Here is an 18,605-nt window from a genome sequence, read left to right as displayed (position 1 = left end):
ATACAAAATACAAATTACCTTGTTACAGTTTCAGCAAAATCCTCTTAATTAAGTGTACTGACGCGATCTATTTTTGTAATCGAGCTTTTTAACTTATATGGTCAAAGTTATGTTCCTGTGAAGTATGATCCAGTGGTGGGGGGCAGTTAAATTTTTAATACCAAATACCAGGGTAGCTTCTTGCTTTTGATTTGATTTATTATTGTCATGTATTAATATACAGTGAAAATTTCTTGCACGCTCTCCAGACAAAAACATGCCATTCATTGAAAGGAAATGAGAGAGCGCAGAATGTACTATTATAGTCATAAGCTAGGGTGCAGAGTAAAATCAACTTAATGCAAGATAAGTCCAGTCAAAAGTCTGACAGCGCAGGGAAAAAGCTGTTTTTGAGTCGGTTGGTATGTGACCTCAGACTTTTGTATCCTTTTCCCGACGGAAGAAGGTGGAAGAGAAAATGTCCGGGATGCATGGGGTCCTTAATTATGCTGGCAGCTTTGCCGAGGCAACGGAAAGTTTAGACAGAGTCAGTGGATGGGAGTCTGGTTTATGTGATGGATTGGGCTACGTTCGTGATCTTTTGTAGTTCCTTGCGGTTTTGGGCAGAGCAGGAGTCATTCCAAATTATGATCCAACCAGAAAGAATGCTTTCTATGGTGCATCTGTAAAAATTGGTGAGAGTCGTAGCTGACGTGCCAAATTTCCTTTGTCTTCTGGAGAAAGTAGAGATATTGGTGGGCTTTCTTATGTATAGTCGGCATGGGGGGGACCAGGACAGGTTGTTGGTGATTTGGGCACAAAAAAACTTGAAGTTCTTGACACTTTCTACTTCATCCCTATTGATGTAGACAGGGGAATGTTCTCCTTTACACTTCCTGAAGTCGATGACAATCTGCTTCGTTTTGTTAGCATTGAGCAGCACGGTAGCACAATGGTTAGCACTGCTGCTTCACAGCTCCAGAGTCCTGGGTTCGATTCCCGCTTGGGTCACTGTCTGTGTGGAGTTTGCGCATTCTCCTTGTGTCTGTGTGGGTTTCCTCCGGGTGCTCCGGTTTCCTCCCACAGTCCAAAGATGTGCGGGTTAGGTTGATTGACCATGCTAAGAAATTGCCCCTTAGTGTCCAAGGGTGCGTAGGTTTGAGGGATTAGTGGGTATAATATGTTAAGATATGGGGGTAGGGCCCGGGTGGGATTGTGTTCGATGCAGACTCGATGGGCTGAAGGGCCTCTTTCTGCACTGTCGGGTTCTATGATTCTACGAGGGAGAGGTTGCCGCACCAGTTCACCAGATTCTCTATCTCACTCCTGTACTCTGTCTCATCATTGTTTGAAATCCGACCCACTACAGTAGTGTTGTCAGCAAACTTGAAAATCGAAGTGGAGGGGAATTTGTCTGCACAGTCATAGATGTACAATGAGTATAGTAGGGGGCTGAGAATACAGCCTTGTAGGGTACCGGTGTTGAGGGTGATCATGGAGGAGATGTTGTTAGGTGCTACTAGAAGCTGGAGTTTTTCTCGCTCTGCTGCAGCTATCCAGCAGTTCAAGTTAAACAAGATTGAAAGTTTGTTTGCTCTATTCCGGTTTTTCTGGCAGTTCTGCTGATTTGTTCTTGCTTTTCTGTTTGTGCGTGCTCTGATAGGGAGCACTTATTCACTTTCACATCCAGTAAATTTAAATTGTGGGCTCATTAACTGCTGTGTAGCTTGTTTTAAAGACTGTTCAGGAAAGTGATTGGGTTTGTGTATCATCCCACATAGCTGACCTGAAAAATGTTTTAAAAGTGATGAAAGATAATTATTAGGACAGTATGAAGTTAGTAACTTTTTCCTTCTGCATTGATGTCTTCAAGACAACCTGGCTATTTTTTTTCCTTGAGTCTCGTATGGCAAAATCACCTTTGGCAATTCACACCCTGCATACTTAATATAATTCAATGAAGGGGAAAATTCTGCTGTTTTAATTAAACTTCCCCGCCTCCACATTGTATATACTAGACCATAGGAAAAAGGTCACTGTTCATTGAATGCCACAATCATTTGATCCATATATGTAGAATTCAACTCTCAGGAAATGGAAGAGTATAATCTGGAGGTTTTTGTGCATAAAATCGCAGTGCTGAAAGATTATACCCTAGAACTGAGGAAGATGATGAAGGATGACAGGATGCACAGAAACCAGCTATGAAGAATGACACTTGGCGAGTTGTCAGGCTGCTAATTGGTATAGCTATTTTGAGAGGACAAGTGTAGATAAATCCACAGCCACTTAATGCTTATTGTTGCATTACAGAATTCCAGAAGTTCATTCAAAGAAGGACTCACTCAATTCATAACTTCGAGAAACCTGTCGTCTTGAAAGTAAGGAAACTTGCAAGTTGTAAACATTAAAATTAGTGACCATTTCTTCTACTTTTCCTAGTCTAGCTTTCTTTGCTCCGCCTTGCCAAGTCGACTACCCACCCCTTGCCTGATGCTAGAATGTCATGCATTGATGATATACAGCCTACAAAACTTCCATGAAAGTGTATATGATTTGTGCAAATTGATTCAGTTCTAATTTAATGTTCAGTAAAGCTCATTCCTAGTGAGCATTGCTAGATTCTGACCAAGAACTCTGGCTGACATCTCTGCAGCCTGCAGAAATTTGCAGTGTGACAAGCCAGAATATTTTACTCAGCACAAGATTAACAGTGATAAATCTCCAGCAGAAATAGTGGATCCAATATTTATCTACTCTCCAACCTATAGTAATCATAGACTGCTTTGCTCTACTGAAACTGTTCTCATTGATCAGTTTAAGAGGTTTCTCTGGTGGTTTTATTTTCTGGGCCATGCCCAGTGAAATGGAAGCACATGTGAGGAAAGTGGGGAATGAAAACAAAGGGAGGCAAGGGGAGCTCAACAACAATGTTAACTTGGCTGAGGAGATTGCCCCTTAGGGTGACTTTGCGTCAGGGTGGCTATCTTGTAAACACTGTGGGCTGGCTTGACAAGGGCAAGTTGGGACCTCTGCCTCTGACTGGGAGGAGATTTGATTTATTGTTACATGTATTTGTATACAATGTATCTTTTTCCTGATGGAAGAGAGTATGTCCTAGGGTGGGGGGGTGTGTGCTTGATTATGCTGGCTGCCTTTCAGGCAGTGAGAAGTGTATACAGAGTCAATGGAGGGGAGGCTGATTTGTGGGATGGATTGTGCTTCGTTCACAACCTTTTGTAGTTTTTTTGTGAAGTTGGACAAAGCAGGAGCCGTATCAAGCTGTGATACAACAAGAAAGTTGATGAGAATTGTAGTAGACATGCCAAATTTCCTTCGTCTGCTCTGAAAGTTAACGATAGTGTTGGCATGGAGGGACCAGGACAGGTTGTTGGTGATCTGGGTACCTAGAAACCTGGATACCTTCTGGATACAATTAGACTGGGCAGGGAGGAGTTTGGGGGTGGAAGGGATATTGGATTTAAGGAAGAGGGTATCCCATCTTAGGTGGGATATGTGTGAAGGGCACATAACTTAATTAAAATTTCATGGTGAAAGAGAAAGTAGTTCAGACATTTGAAGGTTTTGAAATTGACAGAGTGGTGTGGGACATGATGAAATGAATCTTGGGATACTGAGGGCAGTGAGAGTGAAAACAGCAGACTTTGGCCACAATTTTCCAGTTTCCCTTAGACTCAGGGATGGCAGCAAAGGCCTGTAGAATCGCAAACATTACACCCTTGTTCAGAGGACAGTGATTTAAGTTAATTGGCAAAAGAAGCATGAGATATGAGGAAAATCTTTTTCATATTGACTGGCTAGGATCTGGAATGCAATACCAATATGCAGCTGGTGCATTTGAGGGAACTGAATTATTATCTGAAAAGGAAGAATGCACAGGACGACAGGGACTGGTACCAAGTAGTTTTCTCCTTTGCAGAGTCAGCACAGACATGAGGGGCCAAATGGCCATTTGCATTTTAACTACTGTGAATACTAAAATAAGGGAAAATTCTAAATCAATCATTGAAAATTCCTAATGCTAGTGAGTTATATCCAAATGTTGGTCAGCAGACATTTTAGATAAAGATCTCTGTCTATTGCTGTACACAGATTTTGTCCCTCCCACTATCCTTCATTGTCAGCTTGCTTCATGTTCCACTCGACGGTCAAATTATTTATTTTCCCTTTGTCATCTTAGGCATTTGAGCACCTGCACCAGTTGGAATTGATTAAACCAATGGATGGAACATCTACCCGCACACAGAAAGAATACCAGCTGGTGAAACTACTACTGGATAGCAGTCAGATTATGGACGCACTGCAAAAGTATCCACATTGTCCTACAGAGGTCCAGCTTTGGGCATCATCAGCTCTCGAATAGACCATGTGAATTTGGAATCATTAATCAATTGCTGGAACTTATGTTTGAGAAATTTTGAAGTCATCTTCTACACATCATCACAATTTTTTTTACAACTAGGTCAAGAAAACCATAGAAAAGAGAAATCCAGTTTTATGACCTGTTTCAGGAGAAAGAACAGTCCACTTTTTGTGACTGATATTACATGCAAATGCCACAATGTTGTATTTGTAACATGTTTTGCTTATTTTTAAATAAATGGAAATTATGAGAATAAAACTTCCAGCAATGGCAAAACTAGATTAGTGATTTTGTAAATAGTGGCTATAGTGTTAACTGTAAAGACATAATTCCTACCATAAATTTAATTGTATCTATTAATTTTTCAAAGGGAAATCACTCATGAAGTTAATTATTTAAAAGTACCCAAAGTTGTGTGATAGTAATTGCCATTTTCTTCAGATTAGTATTGTTTCTGTTTGAATATACACCACAAAAATAATCAGATTCCTATAAGCCTTTGTTCCAGATTCATGCCAAACATTTGTATCAGAGTTATATTACAAACACACGTTTAATTTTCAACATGTACATTTGTTGAATTTTGTTCTATTGCAAATTTGCATCAGCTATGTGAGGTAGGATTTTGAAAGTTGAGTGAGATGCATGTCACAATAAGTCTGAAGACCATGCCTCCAAGGATGGAACAAAATGGAGAGGACTCAATTAAAGAAAGAAATGGAAAGCTATGGTGAGATAAGAATTTAAGTGGATAAAGAAGAGCAAAAATATATCATCATCAAGGTCAGTCAGAATTCAGGTGATGTTGGGCATGGTATTGGCACAAGATCTAGATCAAATTCATCTAGGGTGGTATTGAATAGTCAAGTATAATTTCATACCAGTGGTCAATCTGTGGATTTTTCCTGTGGAGAGACAATTGATGTTTTGAGTTGAACACAACCCTATATAGATAGTTTGTTACACCATGCTGTTTTCGATTCCTCCACCCCTCATTAAGTCCATTTCCAGGCTAGCTTCATCTTTTGGGTATGCAAGTAAGCAACTATGATCCTGCACCTTTTATTATTCAGCTTTATGCCAGCTAGAGGAATATAAATCAGCACAAGAAAGGAATTTCCACCTGTGTAATTAAATCACTAAGAAATGGAGTGAAATTTAGTGGAAATGAGGTCAGGTAGAGGAGAGTAATTGCGGACTAGTACTAGAGAGTTTGTTACTTTGTGTTTAATAACAAGACACAGATCACCAAAAGGCAAGGGTAGCAACCTGCAGTTCTGCACTCTGGCTCAGGTTTCAGTAGGTTATTTACAGAATGGCGACACAAGGGCCAGATTTCTGCTATCTGGAGTCAGGAAATTTCCTGTCTTGGCAGATCTGCCTTGGTTCAGAATTCTGATGCATGCAATTTTCATTCCAGGTAGGTGAGACCTGGGTAGAGGCAGGCTTGAAAACCTTGGAAGCAGATCATTGGCAGCCATTGAGGTGGCTTTGCTAAAGTACACAGGTTAGAAGGTCTGCTTCGGTTCTCCGGCCCACACCCATTTTCCATGCACCCTTAAACCCCAAGCCTCCTCATGACCCACTGACTCCTTTACCCCTTCATAGCCACTCACCTTGTTTCTATAATGCAGACTGAGATCTATACTCCTGCTCCTCAAAAAAAAACTCATTATTGAAACCTATTCAGAAGGTTTTAAACTCTTCAACTTGTCAGTCTGTTATAAAAACAACCTTTGGTTCATTGACCACATCAGTCAGGAAATCCTTTAAAAGCATCAAAATATGAACTCAGCTTACCCCCTCTCCTCATGTAAGTGCTTTGGTAGCCTGTGAAATTCAACCAAACATTTGTAATGACTCCAGCTATAACGACCTCCTTGGAAAGTCAATAAAAAACTCTACGGAAACCACAGGAACAAACAATAACTCTTTTTTGAGCCAACATAAGATAGCCCATCAATCAAAACAGTCCAGCAAGTTTTTTTAAAAATTAAAAACTTGAGCCTGTTTTCATACTTTAAGTGCTGGGGATTTAGACAATTTCAGATTATGACACTCAGACCTTGAGATTTACATCTACAAATTTGTAACTCCCACATTGGGTAAAGATCACTGGAACAGTAAAAATGGGGTTTTGCTTGAACTCACCACTAATTTCAAATGGCCCTGCTAAATTCAAGCTTTCCACTTGTCTGATCATGTCATGCCCTCCTGTCAAAAACGGGATCTGTTGGAAATGGGGGTGAGATTTCTGCATGTCCAAAGAGTCAGTGTTCTTGTTCATAAGTCCCAGAAAGCTAACATTGTGGAGGTGCAACAATTAGGTAGGCAGATTGTATGTCTTTATTGCGAGGAGATTTGAGTACAGGAGGAAGAATTGTATAGAGCTGTGGTGAAACAATACCTGGAATAGCATGTGCAGTTTTGGTCTCTTTATCCGAGGAATGATTATATTGGGCAACAGGAGTTCACCACTGACAGGAATGTTCCATGAGGAGAAAGTATCAAGACTGGACCTGTTGAGAGTTTAGAAGAATGAGAAGGGACCTCACTGATGTATACAAAATTCTGAGAAGACTCAACTTGAGTAGATGCAGGAAACAATCTCAGAATAAGGGCAAGCCATTTAGGAATAAGATGAGGACTTTATTTTGACAGAGGGTGGGGAATATTTGGAATTCTGTACCCCATTGATCTACAAAGGCTTAGACATCAAGTATATTCAAAGGAGAAGTTGATTTCTAGATAATAATGACATTAAAGGGACATTGGATAGTGCAGGAAAATGGCATTGAATTAGATCAGCCATGATCTAGTTCAACAGCAGAGTAGGCTCAGTGTTCTTGTATTATGTTTGGAAAGGATATATTGGGCACAGCTTTGGAATTTTTGTAGTTTCTAGAAAACAGTGAGCCAAAATTGTGAATTTGACTGAATCTTAAATTGGTCGTTAATAAATCTGACAGAATCATTACAGCATAGGAAGTGGCCATTTGGGCCATTGTGTTTGCATTGTCTCTCCAAACAAGCATCGTGACTTAGTGCCATTTCGCTGCACATTGTTTTGAGTGCCTCAACTGAATCTGCCTCCGTCATACTTATGGGCAGTGCATTCTAGGCCCGAACCACTTGTGTGGTTTTTTTCTCACATCACGTTTGCTTCTTTCCCAAATTACCAAGTTTATGCCTCAGTCTCAATTCTTTTATCAACAGGAACAGTTTCTCCTTATCTACTCTATCCAGCCCCTTCATGAGTTTGAACATAATCTTTTATCCTTCTTCTCTCCAAGGAGAACAGTCCCAACATCTCAGACCTGGTTTTGATTTCTAGCTTGGGTCACTATCTTTGCGGAGTCTACACATTTTCCCTGTGTCTGTATAGGTTTCGTCCAGGTACTCCGGTCTCCTCCCACAGTCTAAAAGGCACGCCAGTTAGATGCACTGGCTACGCTAAATTCTCCCTCGGTGTACCCAAACAAGCAACATGGGGATTTTCACAGTAACTTCATTATAGTGTTCATGTAAGCCTGTTTGTGATACTAACGACACTAATAAATAAACTCATACTGATGTTTCTCATCCCTGGAACTATTCTTATAAACATCTTCTGCACTCTCTCCCAGGCCTTCATATCCTTCCTATAGTGTGGTACCCAGAACTGTACACAATACTCCAGCTGACTTGTATAAGTTCAGCATAAGACCTTGCTCTTGTACTCTATGCCCTATTAATAAAACTCAATACTACGTGCTTTATTAACTGCTCTCTCCACCTTCAATGATCTATGCTCATATTCACCTAGGTCCTTCTACTCCTGCACTTTGTTGAGAATTCCACCCCTTATATTGTCTCTCCAAGGTCTTCCTACCAAAATGCATCACCTCACACACTAAACTTCTGCCATCCATCTGCTCACTCCACCAACTTGTCTGTCTTTGAGGTTCTACGCCATTCTCTTCACAGTTTACAATACATCTAAGTTTTGTGTCAATTGCAAACTTTGAAGTTGTCCCCATACACCAAGATCATTAACATATTACAGGAAAAATAATGGTCCAAATACTGACCCCAAGAAAACATTCCTCCAGTCTGAAAAGCATCCATTGATCATTACTATCTGCCTATTATTCAGACAAATTCGTATCCACATTGCTACTGTCTCTTATTCCATGAACTATAACTTTTTTCACAAGTCTGTGTAGCACTGTATTGAATGCTTTCCGAACTTTCACATACATCACATTAACAGCATTACCCTCATTGATCCTGTTACCTCCTAAAAACTCCAGCAAGTTAGTTAAACATGATTTCTCTTTAGAAAGAGGCAGTGTGGATTTCTAATCAACCCATATTTTTCCACGTGACTACTAATTCTATCCCAGATAACTGTTGAGAAGCTTGCCTGTTAATTTGATTGGCTGTAATCACTGGGGTTATCCTCACCCACCTTTTTTGAACTTTTTTTGAACATTTTTTTTTGAACATTTGCATTTCTCCAGTATTTTGGTACCTCTCCTCCGAGTCTATGGAGGACTGGAAGATCATTTCCACTGTAATTCTTAACACATTCAAAACTGTTCAGTAAGTGCTATCTAAATGCAGAATCACTAAAGGTTATAACAGTTGAGTTGACACAGACCTGCTGAAATTGAGGTGAAACCATTCTTAGCAGCAACTTGAGGGCACCATGAATGAGAGGATAAAAGTAACACTGCATAACCTGAGGTTACTCACCTTTTCTCAACAATATATATGAATACCATACAATAAAGCAAAAGTTTCAAATACTAGCAAATGTACTCCAATTCATCTGTAGAATGTATGTCATACAGCAGTCACTATACAGTTTATTCTTAGGGGAACAGCAAATGTTTCTGTACAATATTTAACAATCTCTTCCATCTCTCCATCCAGGCTTTTCCCTGACTTTCTGTTTGGAAGATATTTGCAAAAAAAAATCCCAAGTACATATCCAGTATTACAGTAATTTGTGCCCACAGATGCACAGAACATTGATACAGACTTAAGCAAACATAATTGTTTAGAGGTATGTGTATCACAAACTGCTTTAAGAACTCTCTGTTGGCAAGTTCTGAGGTAAGCAACACTTAATATAGAATGTCATTTGTATCATTTTTTTCCACAAAATATTTGAGTTGTCTGAGGATCTTTAAACGTAATAGAAATAGTTATTATATTGCATAATTAAAAATTTTACCCTACCTCAAGGCTATTATTTCTCCCTGTGAAGTATTGATTGCAAGGTAGAGTTGAAGTCTAAAATGTTAATAAAATCATTGCTTTGTCAAGAGATTAAAAAATCTTTCTACAGATGAATGATACAAATCACATTCTAAAGGACAAGTACCCAGTAGAGAAGATTCTTCCTGGTTGTGTTTGAGACAGACACCAGCTGACAATCTAATCCAAACTTGTACAAGTGGGCATGTAGAATATATACACCGTTGCATTTGCCCTCTTTTCCCTCTCTGCTTGGAGTATGGGGACAGATTTTTATTTTCTGACGTCAGAATTTTCTTATTCTGAGCCTCTGCATAACATTTTGTGTTTGTCAGTATATCAAACAATTTTAAAAGTAAGCACTTCATATATGCATAAAATATTATTTCACAGTGAGTTCCTGGTTTGCAAACATTTTTTAAAGCTGCAATATATTCTAGGAAACAAAAATCAATATATAACATGATAAGGGGAGGGAGAGTGTTGCACAAATAATATTGCAGTTTACCTGACTAAAATAACATTTTCAAATTAGTTATTATTCTGTTGACAAACTGGTTATACTGGAAACCTGTGAACAACAAATATTGATTTTCTAAAGTTTGCATAGCCTTAGCATATGACTTTAATCTGAAATACCTGAAGTTCATTATTGTTATGCAGTGTTAACTGCTCATGGTCCACCAATTGAAGCAAACTTACAGGAAACAACACTGGCGCTAAAAATTCAGGAACTGATAAGGATAATGAATCTCCCAAATATTAAAGTTTAGGAATGTTTAGCCTAAAATACAAATTTGTGCTTGATGACAGATTTTAATGGGGCTTGGAGATTGTAAGAAACTATAGAGACTTTAAGTCGCTTTAGTGATATACTGCAGCTTTAACTAATACTTTGTCAGCTTTTTACAATAGATTATTGCTAAAATTAAAGTCAACCGTAACTGTGTAAATATTTTACAATGTCGTCAGATCGGTCACAATTAGCTTCAATTTGATCAGTAATCCTATTGCAAAACATAAAACTGCAGAAATGCAGTAAACACTTTAGTGTCATCTAAAACATTTGGCACCTAATCACTATTCACACAGTCAATGTAGGTTTACGGCCTTTGTAATACACCACATTGTGCAGTTTTGTATTGAAGCATTTAGCTATACTGTATCAATGCAATGCGTGATTAACACTTGGTTAAAGACAACCAAATCTTGGCCCTGAAAAGTAAATTGAGCAGCAGTTGCAGTGGTTAGTTTTGCGCCTATGTATAAAACTATAGTAATTGTTTAGGAACAGAAGTCAGTATCAGTGACTTGTATGTGTATCTATTGCATATATTAATTTTTTTTTAAAAAAAAGTTCCTTGTTGCCCTGCAAGTTCTTTATAAACTTACTGAAATGGCACCAAAATTAGTGTAGGACTGTCACCACAGCTCAAAACAGAGAGGGTTTGGGGGTAACAAATTCCTGAGGTTATGTTGGTACAGTGACACAGTAGACTAATGACTGCACTTTTAACAGGTATGCAAAATTACTTTACATGTGTAACGAAAGGAAAAGAAACGATATATTACTTTACAAAATAAAAGCATTCAAATTTTAAAAACACCTCCAGTGTTAGTTATACCTTGCAAGTTTAAAAACAGAAAAGCATGCTTACATCTCTGAATTCTCTATAGACACAGCAAATCTAAAATAAGGAAGTGCTTTTGAAAGCCAATTTTGGGGCAAAAGATATTTTCAAAGCTTCACGTAGCAAAGGAGCTATTAAAAGCAGACAACCGCATGGTTAAAAATTATTACATGGAGCTTGCACAAGAAAGCAAGGCAGAAATACTTTTGAATGGCCTTCTCCCATTGGCATAGAAAGGTATAGTTTACATTTTTCTTTAAATGCAGTGATTTAATACATAAAATTACATTAAGGTCAACTGTCAATTCAAATCTGTTAGTGTTATCAAACTTAAAAGTACTAATATAGTTTATCAAATATGGAAACTGAGGTATACCTTGTTGAGGGAGGTTTATGGTTATAATGTAATGCTTGAAGCTTCTTTGCTATGTCCCAAAAAACCTTGATTTGTTTATACATATAACAGCAGCACACTGAACATTCACAAGCTATGTCATATTGGCATTACAATAGTTCTTTTGTGAACGCAAATAGCAAATGCAATAAAAATGAATTGCCCTTCTTTCTGAAATGAAAGGTACTATTATTAAAAATTAACAATAGTTCATCTGAGGAACTGAAACATCCTCACAAGAAGCCAGTTATCTGGTGCACTCCAACTTTTAGCCACGCGCATGTTGCCAAATTTGAGAGCCATGCTCTTCTATGACATATTCTTAAAGACTCATCCGTTGTCCATTTAGCTTCATTTTACAGAAGAAACTGTTATCTTCCAGTATCTTGGATGAAGTTTACTTAAGTGTTGAGTGATCCATGCTACAACCACATTGTCTTCTATACCACCTCTGACTGACTGACTGTGGTACCCATTGCTTCCAATGCTCACTTGCCTTTCCATTAGCTACCAGTTCTGTTAAGTGTGTAAGGACAAGATATTTAATTTTTTGTTGTAACCAGTCAAATAAATTCAGCAAATAGCAGCTCTGTTGTAGAGTCCCTTAGTCTGGTTTATGACCATCGTAGCCATCATAGACTAGATTCTTTGGGAGGAAAGTCAACATTTGTAACCATAGTGACTACTGTCACAATGTTGTCTGTAGTAATCGTGCTCATTAGTCTTTGCATTTGAGTGATGCGTTCTGCAACACAACCAGCCGATAGTCTTGCTTCCGCATCATGATCCCAACATTCTTCTATAGTTTCACACAACACCGCCATTCCCTACAAGAGAACAAAAAAAAGCTGTTAAGAAAAGATGTACATCAATTAAAAATAAGTGATGTTGGAAACATACATAAAATATTTGTCAGCCTGACTAGAAAATCAGAACCAATACAATTAAATGTGCCAACAGGTTGCTCAAATACATCAATCCGTAGGACTTATGCTGTTACTTCATAACACAATCAGTTGGTCTAGGTAAGGCTACAGTGCTACATGGCACAAATAGAAACATGTGAAAGGTACAGAAAAGATTAAAGTCAATCCAAGGTGGAATGGGGGATGAATTATAAGGAAAAGTAGAAGTCTAGAGATTGTGTTAAAGAGCTTTTAGGAAATAAAATATTAAATGGTGTTAGTTTACGTTCAATAGCAATGCTCAATTGGTCACTAAAATTCACACCTTCACTACTTCTGCACATTCAGCTCTTTCAGCTTCAAATGTAGCTTTGTACATTTAAATTCAGGAGAACTGGTGGTGAGGATTAAACGGTACACTTCCTAAAATTTGCAACACAATGAAAGAAAACTAGATAGAACTATAAACAGGTTGAGATGCAGTGGTCCTCAAATGGCTGGAATGAACATGGTCAAACCATTATCATGACTAGGATGTGAGTTGGGCTTAGTTGAGACCACGGTTAAGAAAGAGTTGTGCGCAAATGGTCCTTTTTTTTAATAAATAATTTCAGCCAGAAAGAGGGATTAATCCTGGTTGGAATATTTAAAATATTACGTCACGTTGGACTTAAAAGGAACACCACAGTTTTAGCTAGGAGCAGGGATCTGAACTGACAGCAAGTGGAGCAGATGCAGACGTGTTTTTTAAAATGAAGTGGTTGCTCATGGAGTAAGGTATGGAAGCATTTTTAAACCACTTAATATTTGAAAATTTTAAATATACAAAATATTGCTCATCTTTTGTGTCATAAACACTGGTTGAAGAAGAAATGGTAGGCACACCTGCATGGCTCACTGACATCTGTTGACCAGAGGACCACAACTGCAATATGATTTTATAAATGCTGATACATAATGCTGCTGTTACAAAGTGCTGACATAAAGGTATGAGCCATAAATTGACATCAGAAGTGTACTTAATTCCAAGACCACCTACCTATACTTACAGATAACAAAGTACAGGCATATTGTTCCACGTAATACAATAAATTTTTCTATTGGTGACGTGAACTTGTATACCCTTACAACCACAAGGGTATACAAGACCACAAATTATACCTTTAAGATTACAAAACAGATTTGTCATAAACAAAACTTCAAATAAGTGAAAAATGTAATTGTTTGTCAAGAGAACCTTGCAGGATGAGGTCAGAGATTGATTAAACTTCAGGTTCTTAGTCCGAAAACACAGTCAGGTTTTTCAAAAAGGGAAAGTGTAAGGGGTTGGGATGAGCATACCAAATAACAAAACTAACCTGTTCAAATGATTTATAAACAAACATACTTACAGGATGCTTTTGCCAGTGTTCTCTAAAAATAGGTCTCATCTTCTTATGCACAACCACCTCTTGCATATCTTCAAGGGATGGATGTTGTCCAACTTCTTCTTCAAATGGTAACATGTATTCATCTACTGGACCTGAGTGTCAAACAGATGCAAGAGCCCATCAATTGTTAACTCCTAAACGCTGCCAAAGATGTGGAAGAAATTGTCTTTGAAATTTACATTTGTTTAAGAATAAACATTCTTTCTCTTTCTCCTCCCCCTCACCCCATCACCATGAATTAGGGATTAACATTCCTCACCCCCTCCCCTGCAAGTTCCCTTATCTTACGAAATTTTAAAGCATATGACGGAAATTCATTTTCCCTGGTACCAATCCGAAATATATATCACAAACCCCTAGACTTTACTACTCCTTAGTATTCAACTATTCTTTGGAAATACATTCCATAGGAGTCCTGCTGTTAGCTTTATGCTGCAAGACCCTTTCTTTACTGACCTCATGACCATGGATGCCTTAGCTCCTTGTTCTGGGTTGCCAATAAATATCGAACTGCTTTACATCGCTTCCTAAGATATCTCTGCTGACTGCTTTCTGTCATAAGGCTCTGAGGTCCACTATAGATTTCCTCTACTAAGTGAAAAAAAAGCATATCTTCCAGCTGCTTTTCCCTCAGGAAATCCAAGTGGAAATAAAGGTCCACATACTATGCAGTGAACAATCAAGTTAGCATTTTATCTTCTTTAAATGCAGGTCTAACTGGCCATCACCTCCTGCTGACTCTCTCAATCCAAGGGAGTGCAGTCTCACCAAAACAAAGCTATAATTCCCTCGACCCTGTTCCCAAACTACCCGGTTGTGTCAGCAAATATATCAGCAAAGGAACCATCTATCCAAAGCTCCAATGTGACATGCTTTGGGATGATTCAATCAGAAATGCGAACAAATTATTTTACCTGCAATATAACTCATTGTAGCCCAATCCATCATTCAAACCAGCCTCCCATCCATTGACTGTGTCTACACTTCCTGCTGCCTCGGCAAAGCAGCCAGCATAATTAAGGATCCCACGCACCCCGGACATTCTCTCTTCCACCTTCTTCCATCAGGAAAAAGAAACAAAGATTCCCAGCGGAAAAAAAGTTGCATCAAGTGCTGTTCATTCTTGGTTTCAGGGTGGTAAACTTTCACTCATCTTTCCCAATGCTGCCCCTATTTCACTCTCTTCCCCCCCATCCAATTCTCCCCATCTCACCCTTGAACCATTGGCTTGATGGGAAACTGAACCACAGATTGTGGCCCAGGAAGTATTGTACTATAAAATGGAGTATAAAATGCTGTTCATTTTGAAATGTGGCATTGTTGCATCTGTCTTGATAAGTTCAGGACCAAAAGCTTCAACAGCATGCCTCCTCATTAAGGAGGAAATTGCGAGGAATCTTGAAGGGAATTGCTTGATAGGGCAGACGCAACACGGTTTCGTTAAGGGGAAGTCGTGTCTGACAAATTTACTGGAGTTCTATGAGGATGTGTCTAGGGCAGTGGATAGAGGAGAGCCGGTGGATGTGGTCTTTCTGGATTTTCAGAAGGCGTTTGACAAGGTACCTCACAAGAGGTTATTGCAGAAGGTCAGGGGACATGGAGTTGGGGGTAGGGTGTTAGCGTGGATAGAGGATTGGCTGTCAAATAGGAGGCAGAGAGTGGGGGTCAATGGGTGCTATTCGGATTGGCGGTTGGTGACTAGTGGGGTGCCCCAGGGGTCGGTGCTGGGGCCTCAGCTATTTACCATTTATATAGATGATCTGGAGGAGGGAACCGAGTGCAGGGTGTCGAAATTTGCTGATGACACCAAGATTGGGGGAAAGGCAAATTGTGTGGAGGGTGTGGAGAGTCTGCAGAAGGATCTAGATAGGCTGGGTGAATGGGCCAGGAAATGGCAAATGGAATTTAATGTTGGCAAGTGTGAGGTGGTCCACTTTGGTAGGAAGAATGGTAGGAAGGACTATTACTTAGGTGGCAAAAAACTGCAGCAGGCGACGGTGCAGAGGGACCTCGGGGTCCTTGTGCATGAGTCGCAAAAACCCAGCTTGCAGGTGCAGCAGGTGGTCAGGAAGGCGAATGGGATGCTGGCCTTCATAGCGAGGGGGATTGAATATAAAAGTAGGGAGGTCTTGCTGCAGCTGTATAGGGCATTGGTGAGGCCGCAGCTGGAGTACTGTGTGCAGTTTTGGGCGCCGCACCTGCGCAAGGATATTTTGGCCCTGGAGGGAGTGCAGAGGAGGTTTACTAGGCTGATGCCGGAGTTGAGGGGATTGAGCTATGAGGAGAGGCTGAATAAACTAGGCTTGTACTCATTACAGTTTAGAAGAATGAGGGGAGATCTCATTGAGACGTATAAGATGATGAATGGGATGGATAGGATAGAGGTGGAGAGACTCTTCCCGCTCAAAAAAGACAGTAGGACTAGGGGGCACAGCCTCAAGATAAAGGGGAGGCGGTTTAGAATGGAGTTGAGGAGGAACTTCTTCACTCAAAGGGTGGTGAATCTCTGGAATTCTCTGCCCGTTGAAGTGGTGGAGGCTGCCTCGCTAAATATTTTTAAGAAGCAGGTTGATGGGTTCTTGATAAGAGAGGGGATTAAGGGTTATGGGGAGAGGGCAGGAAAGTGGAACTGAGCCACGACAGATCAGCCATGATCTTGTTGAATGGCGGGGCAGGCTCGAAGGGCTAGATGGCCTACTCCTGCTTATGTTCTTATGTTCTTTTTTCAGCAATATTCAAATTATTTTTTTGATTTTGAATAGGGACGTTCAGCAAAACAATCTTGTCCTATTTTAAAATTGTTTAATTCACACTACTTTGAAGTTAAAAAAAACTTGAAGCACAATAATCTGGGACAAAATTAAACAGCACATGGATAAATATATCATTATCAAAACCTCAACAGGTTCATTAAATGAAAATTGTGTTTGATTAGCTTGATTGAGTCCTTTGATGAAATAACAGGCAGAGTTGTTGAAGTTCAGTATATGGATTTTCAAGTCATTTGATGAAGTACAGTGTAATAGACTTGGTAACAAAACTGAAAAGAATGAAATGAACTGTGGCTATGTGGATATGAAATTAGGCCAAAGAACAAAAAGTGGAGTGTAGCAGTGGGCAGCTGGTTAAATTTCAAACTAGTGGTGTACCTCAGGGGTATATATATTACTATATATATATACCCATGTGTATAATGCATTATTTCAAAGTTTGCAGATGACATAATAATCAAATATAGCAAACAGCCAAGAGTTTAATAACAGACTTAAGGACAGACTGGTGAAATGACTAGTCATATGGCATACAAAATTTAATGCCGAGAAATGTAAAGTTATTCACTTTGGTCGGAAGGACGAGGAGAGGCAATATGAGAAATGGTACAATATTAAAGGAGTGCAAGAAGAGACCTGGGGTGCATGTGCATAATTCTGTGAAGATAGCAAGATAAATTGGGAAAGTTGTTTAAAAAGCCAGAGGATCCTTTGGTTTTATAAATAGCAGCAAAGCAGTCAGCTTCCTAGGCTCCAGAATCCCAAGTCCACCCCCTTTCCCACATCCCTCCTTAAAACCCATCTTTCACCAAACTGTCTCCAATTCCTCCATACGTGGCTTGGTTAATGGTGCTGTATAAATACAAGGTATGGTGGATGGGGTGCCAATCAAACCGTAGACAGTATTAAGCTTCTCACGTGTTGTTGATAGCTGCACTCATCCATCCAGTGGAGGTTATTCCAATGCTCATGAATGTGTTTCACAGATTGTGGAAAGGCTTGTGGGAATGAATTATCTAGCACTGCATAGTTCTCATTGCAGACGCTAGATTTCATTCCAGATTTATATAATCAAATTGAATTTAAAATCCTGAGTTGTGGTGGGATTTGAATTCATCTCTTTAAATCATTAACCCAGGCCATCAGGTTACCAGTCTAGTAGCATAATCACGATGCTACAATAGAGGCAAGTGGGAGTTGTCATGCGGAAACACAGTGTAAAGGATAATTACAGATTAAGGGAGCCATTTGACTCATCATTGCAAAGAGCCATTATTGTATGGTAGCATCCAACTTTTTTTTAATTCTCTAGTGTTTCCACTCTGGCAATTTATTCTACAATTGATCATTCCTGTAACGACCTATAGTAATAACTTAATGCTCCCTTGTTCACCTTTCTGTGGATTAATGATTCGAACCAAGTGTAATCTCATCATTGTTAATTTGGTTCAACTTCAAAAAGCTCAAAATACAAAAAGTAGTCAATATCACAAGGTGGTGACATTGTTACATCCTTGGTACTGGACACAGGTAGGTAAAGAGCAATGGAAAAGAACACTGCTGAAATCAAGTTAATTTCATGATCTCCATATCTGAAACGAAGCCAATGAGTGCAATTGTAGCCACTGCCATCTACCCCTCACCCTTCAAAACCCTCTAATGCTGTAGCCAAGAGTTAAATCCAAGTTAAATAACTGACATTGGTCTATCTCTCACCTTTCTCACATTAGATATTCTCCCACGCAAGTGCCAACTTATTATTACAAAGACAGTATTTTTCACTTAAATGAGCATTATTAGTGTATGACCCTTGATATCTCTTACCATGATGAGCTTTTGGAGCGCTGCACCTTTCTCAGGTGAATCA

General features: G+C 39.3%; 2 protein-coding genes across 7 annotated transcripts in view; one reads left to right on the top strand and one right to left on the bottom strand.

Moving 5' to 3' along the window:
- Positions 1–4,639, top strand: part of orc4 (origin recognition complex, subunit 4) — a 69,677-nt gene extending 65,038 nt beyond the window's left edge. For all 5 annotated transcript variants that reach the window (XM_080199386.1, XM_080199387.1, XM_080199388.1 and 2 more), the window contains 2 exons: positions 2,293–2,360; positions 4,181–4,639. In XM_080199386.1, the coding sequence (XP_080055512.1) occupies positions 2,293–2,360; positions 4,181–4,363 (251 nt within the window). In that variant the 3' untranslated portion in view covers positions 4,364–4,639. The remainder of the gene's footprint in view (positions 1–2,292; positions 2,361–4,180) is intronic.
- Positions 4,640–9,190: 4,551 nt separating this feature from the next.
- Positions 9,191–18,605, bottom strand: part of LOC145350267 (activin receptor type-2A) — a 159,795-nt gene continuing 150,380 nt past the window's right edge. For both annotated transcript variants that reach the window (XM_080199382.1, XM_080199383.1), the window contains 2 exons: positions 13,929–14,059; positions 9,191–12,459 (listed from right to left, as the gene is read on the bottom strand). In XM_080199382.1, coding sequence (XP_080055508.1) covers positions 12,265–12,459; positions 13,929–14,059 — 326 coding nt within the window. In that variant the 3' untranslated portion in view covers positions 9,191–12,264. The remainder of the gene's footprint in view (positions 12,460–13,928; positions 14,060–18,605) is intronic.

Source organism: Carcharhinus amblyrhynchos, chromosome 11 (assembly GCF_965287045.1).
Source record: "Carcharhinus amblyrhynchos chromosome 11, sCarAmb.v2.hapA, whole genome shotgun sequence".
Lineage (NCBI taxonomy): Eukaryota > Metazoa > Chordata > Chondrichthyes > Carcharhiniformes > Carcharhinidae > Carcharhinus > Carcharhinus amblyrhynchos.
The sequence above is the reverse complement of the archived record's forward strand: the minus strand, read 5'-3'. Positions and strand labels throughout refer to the sequence as shown.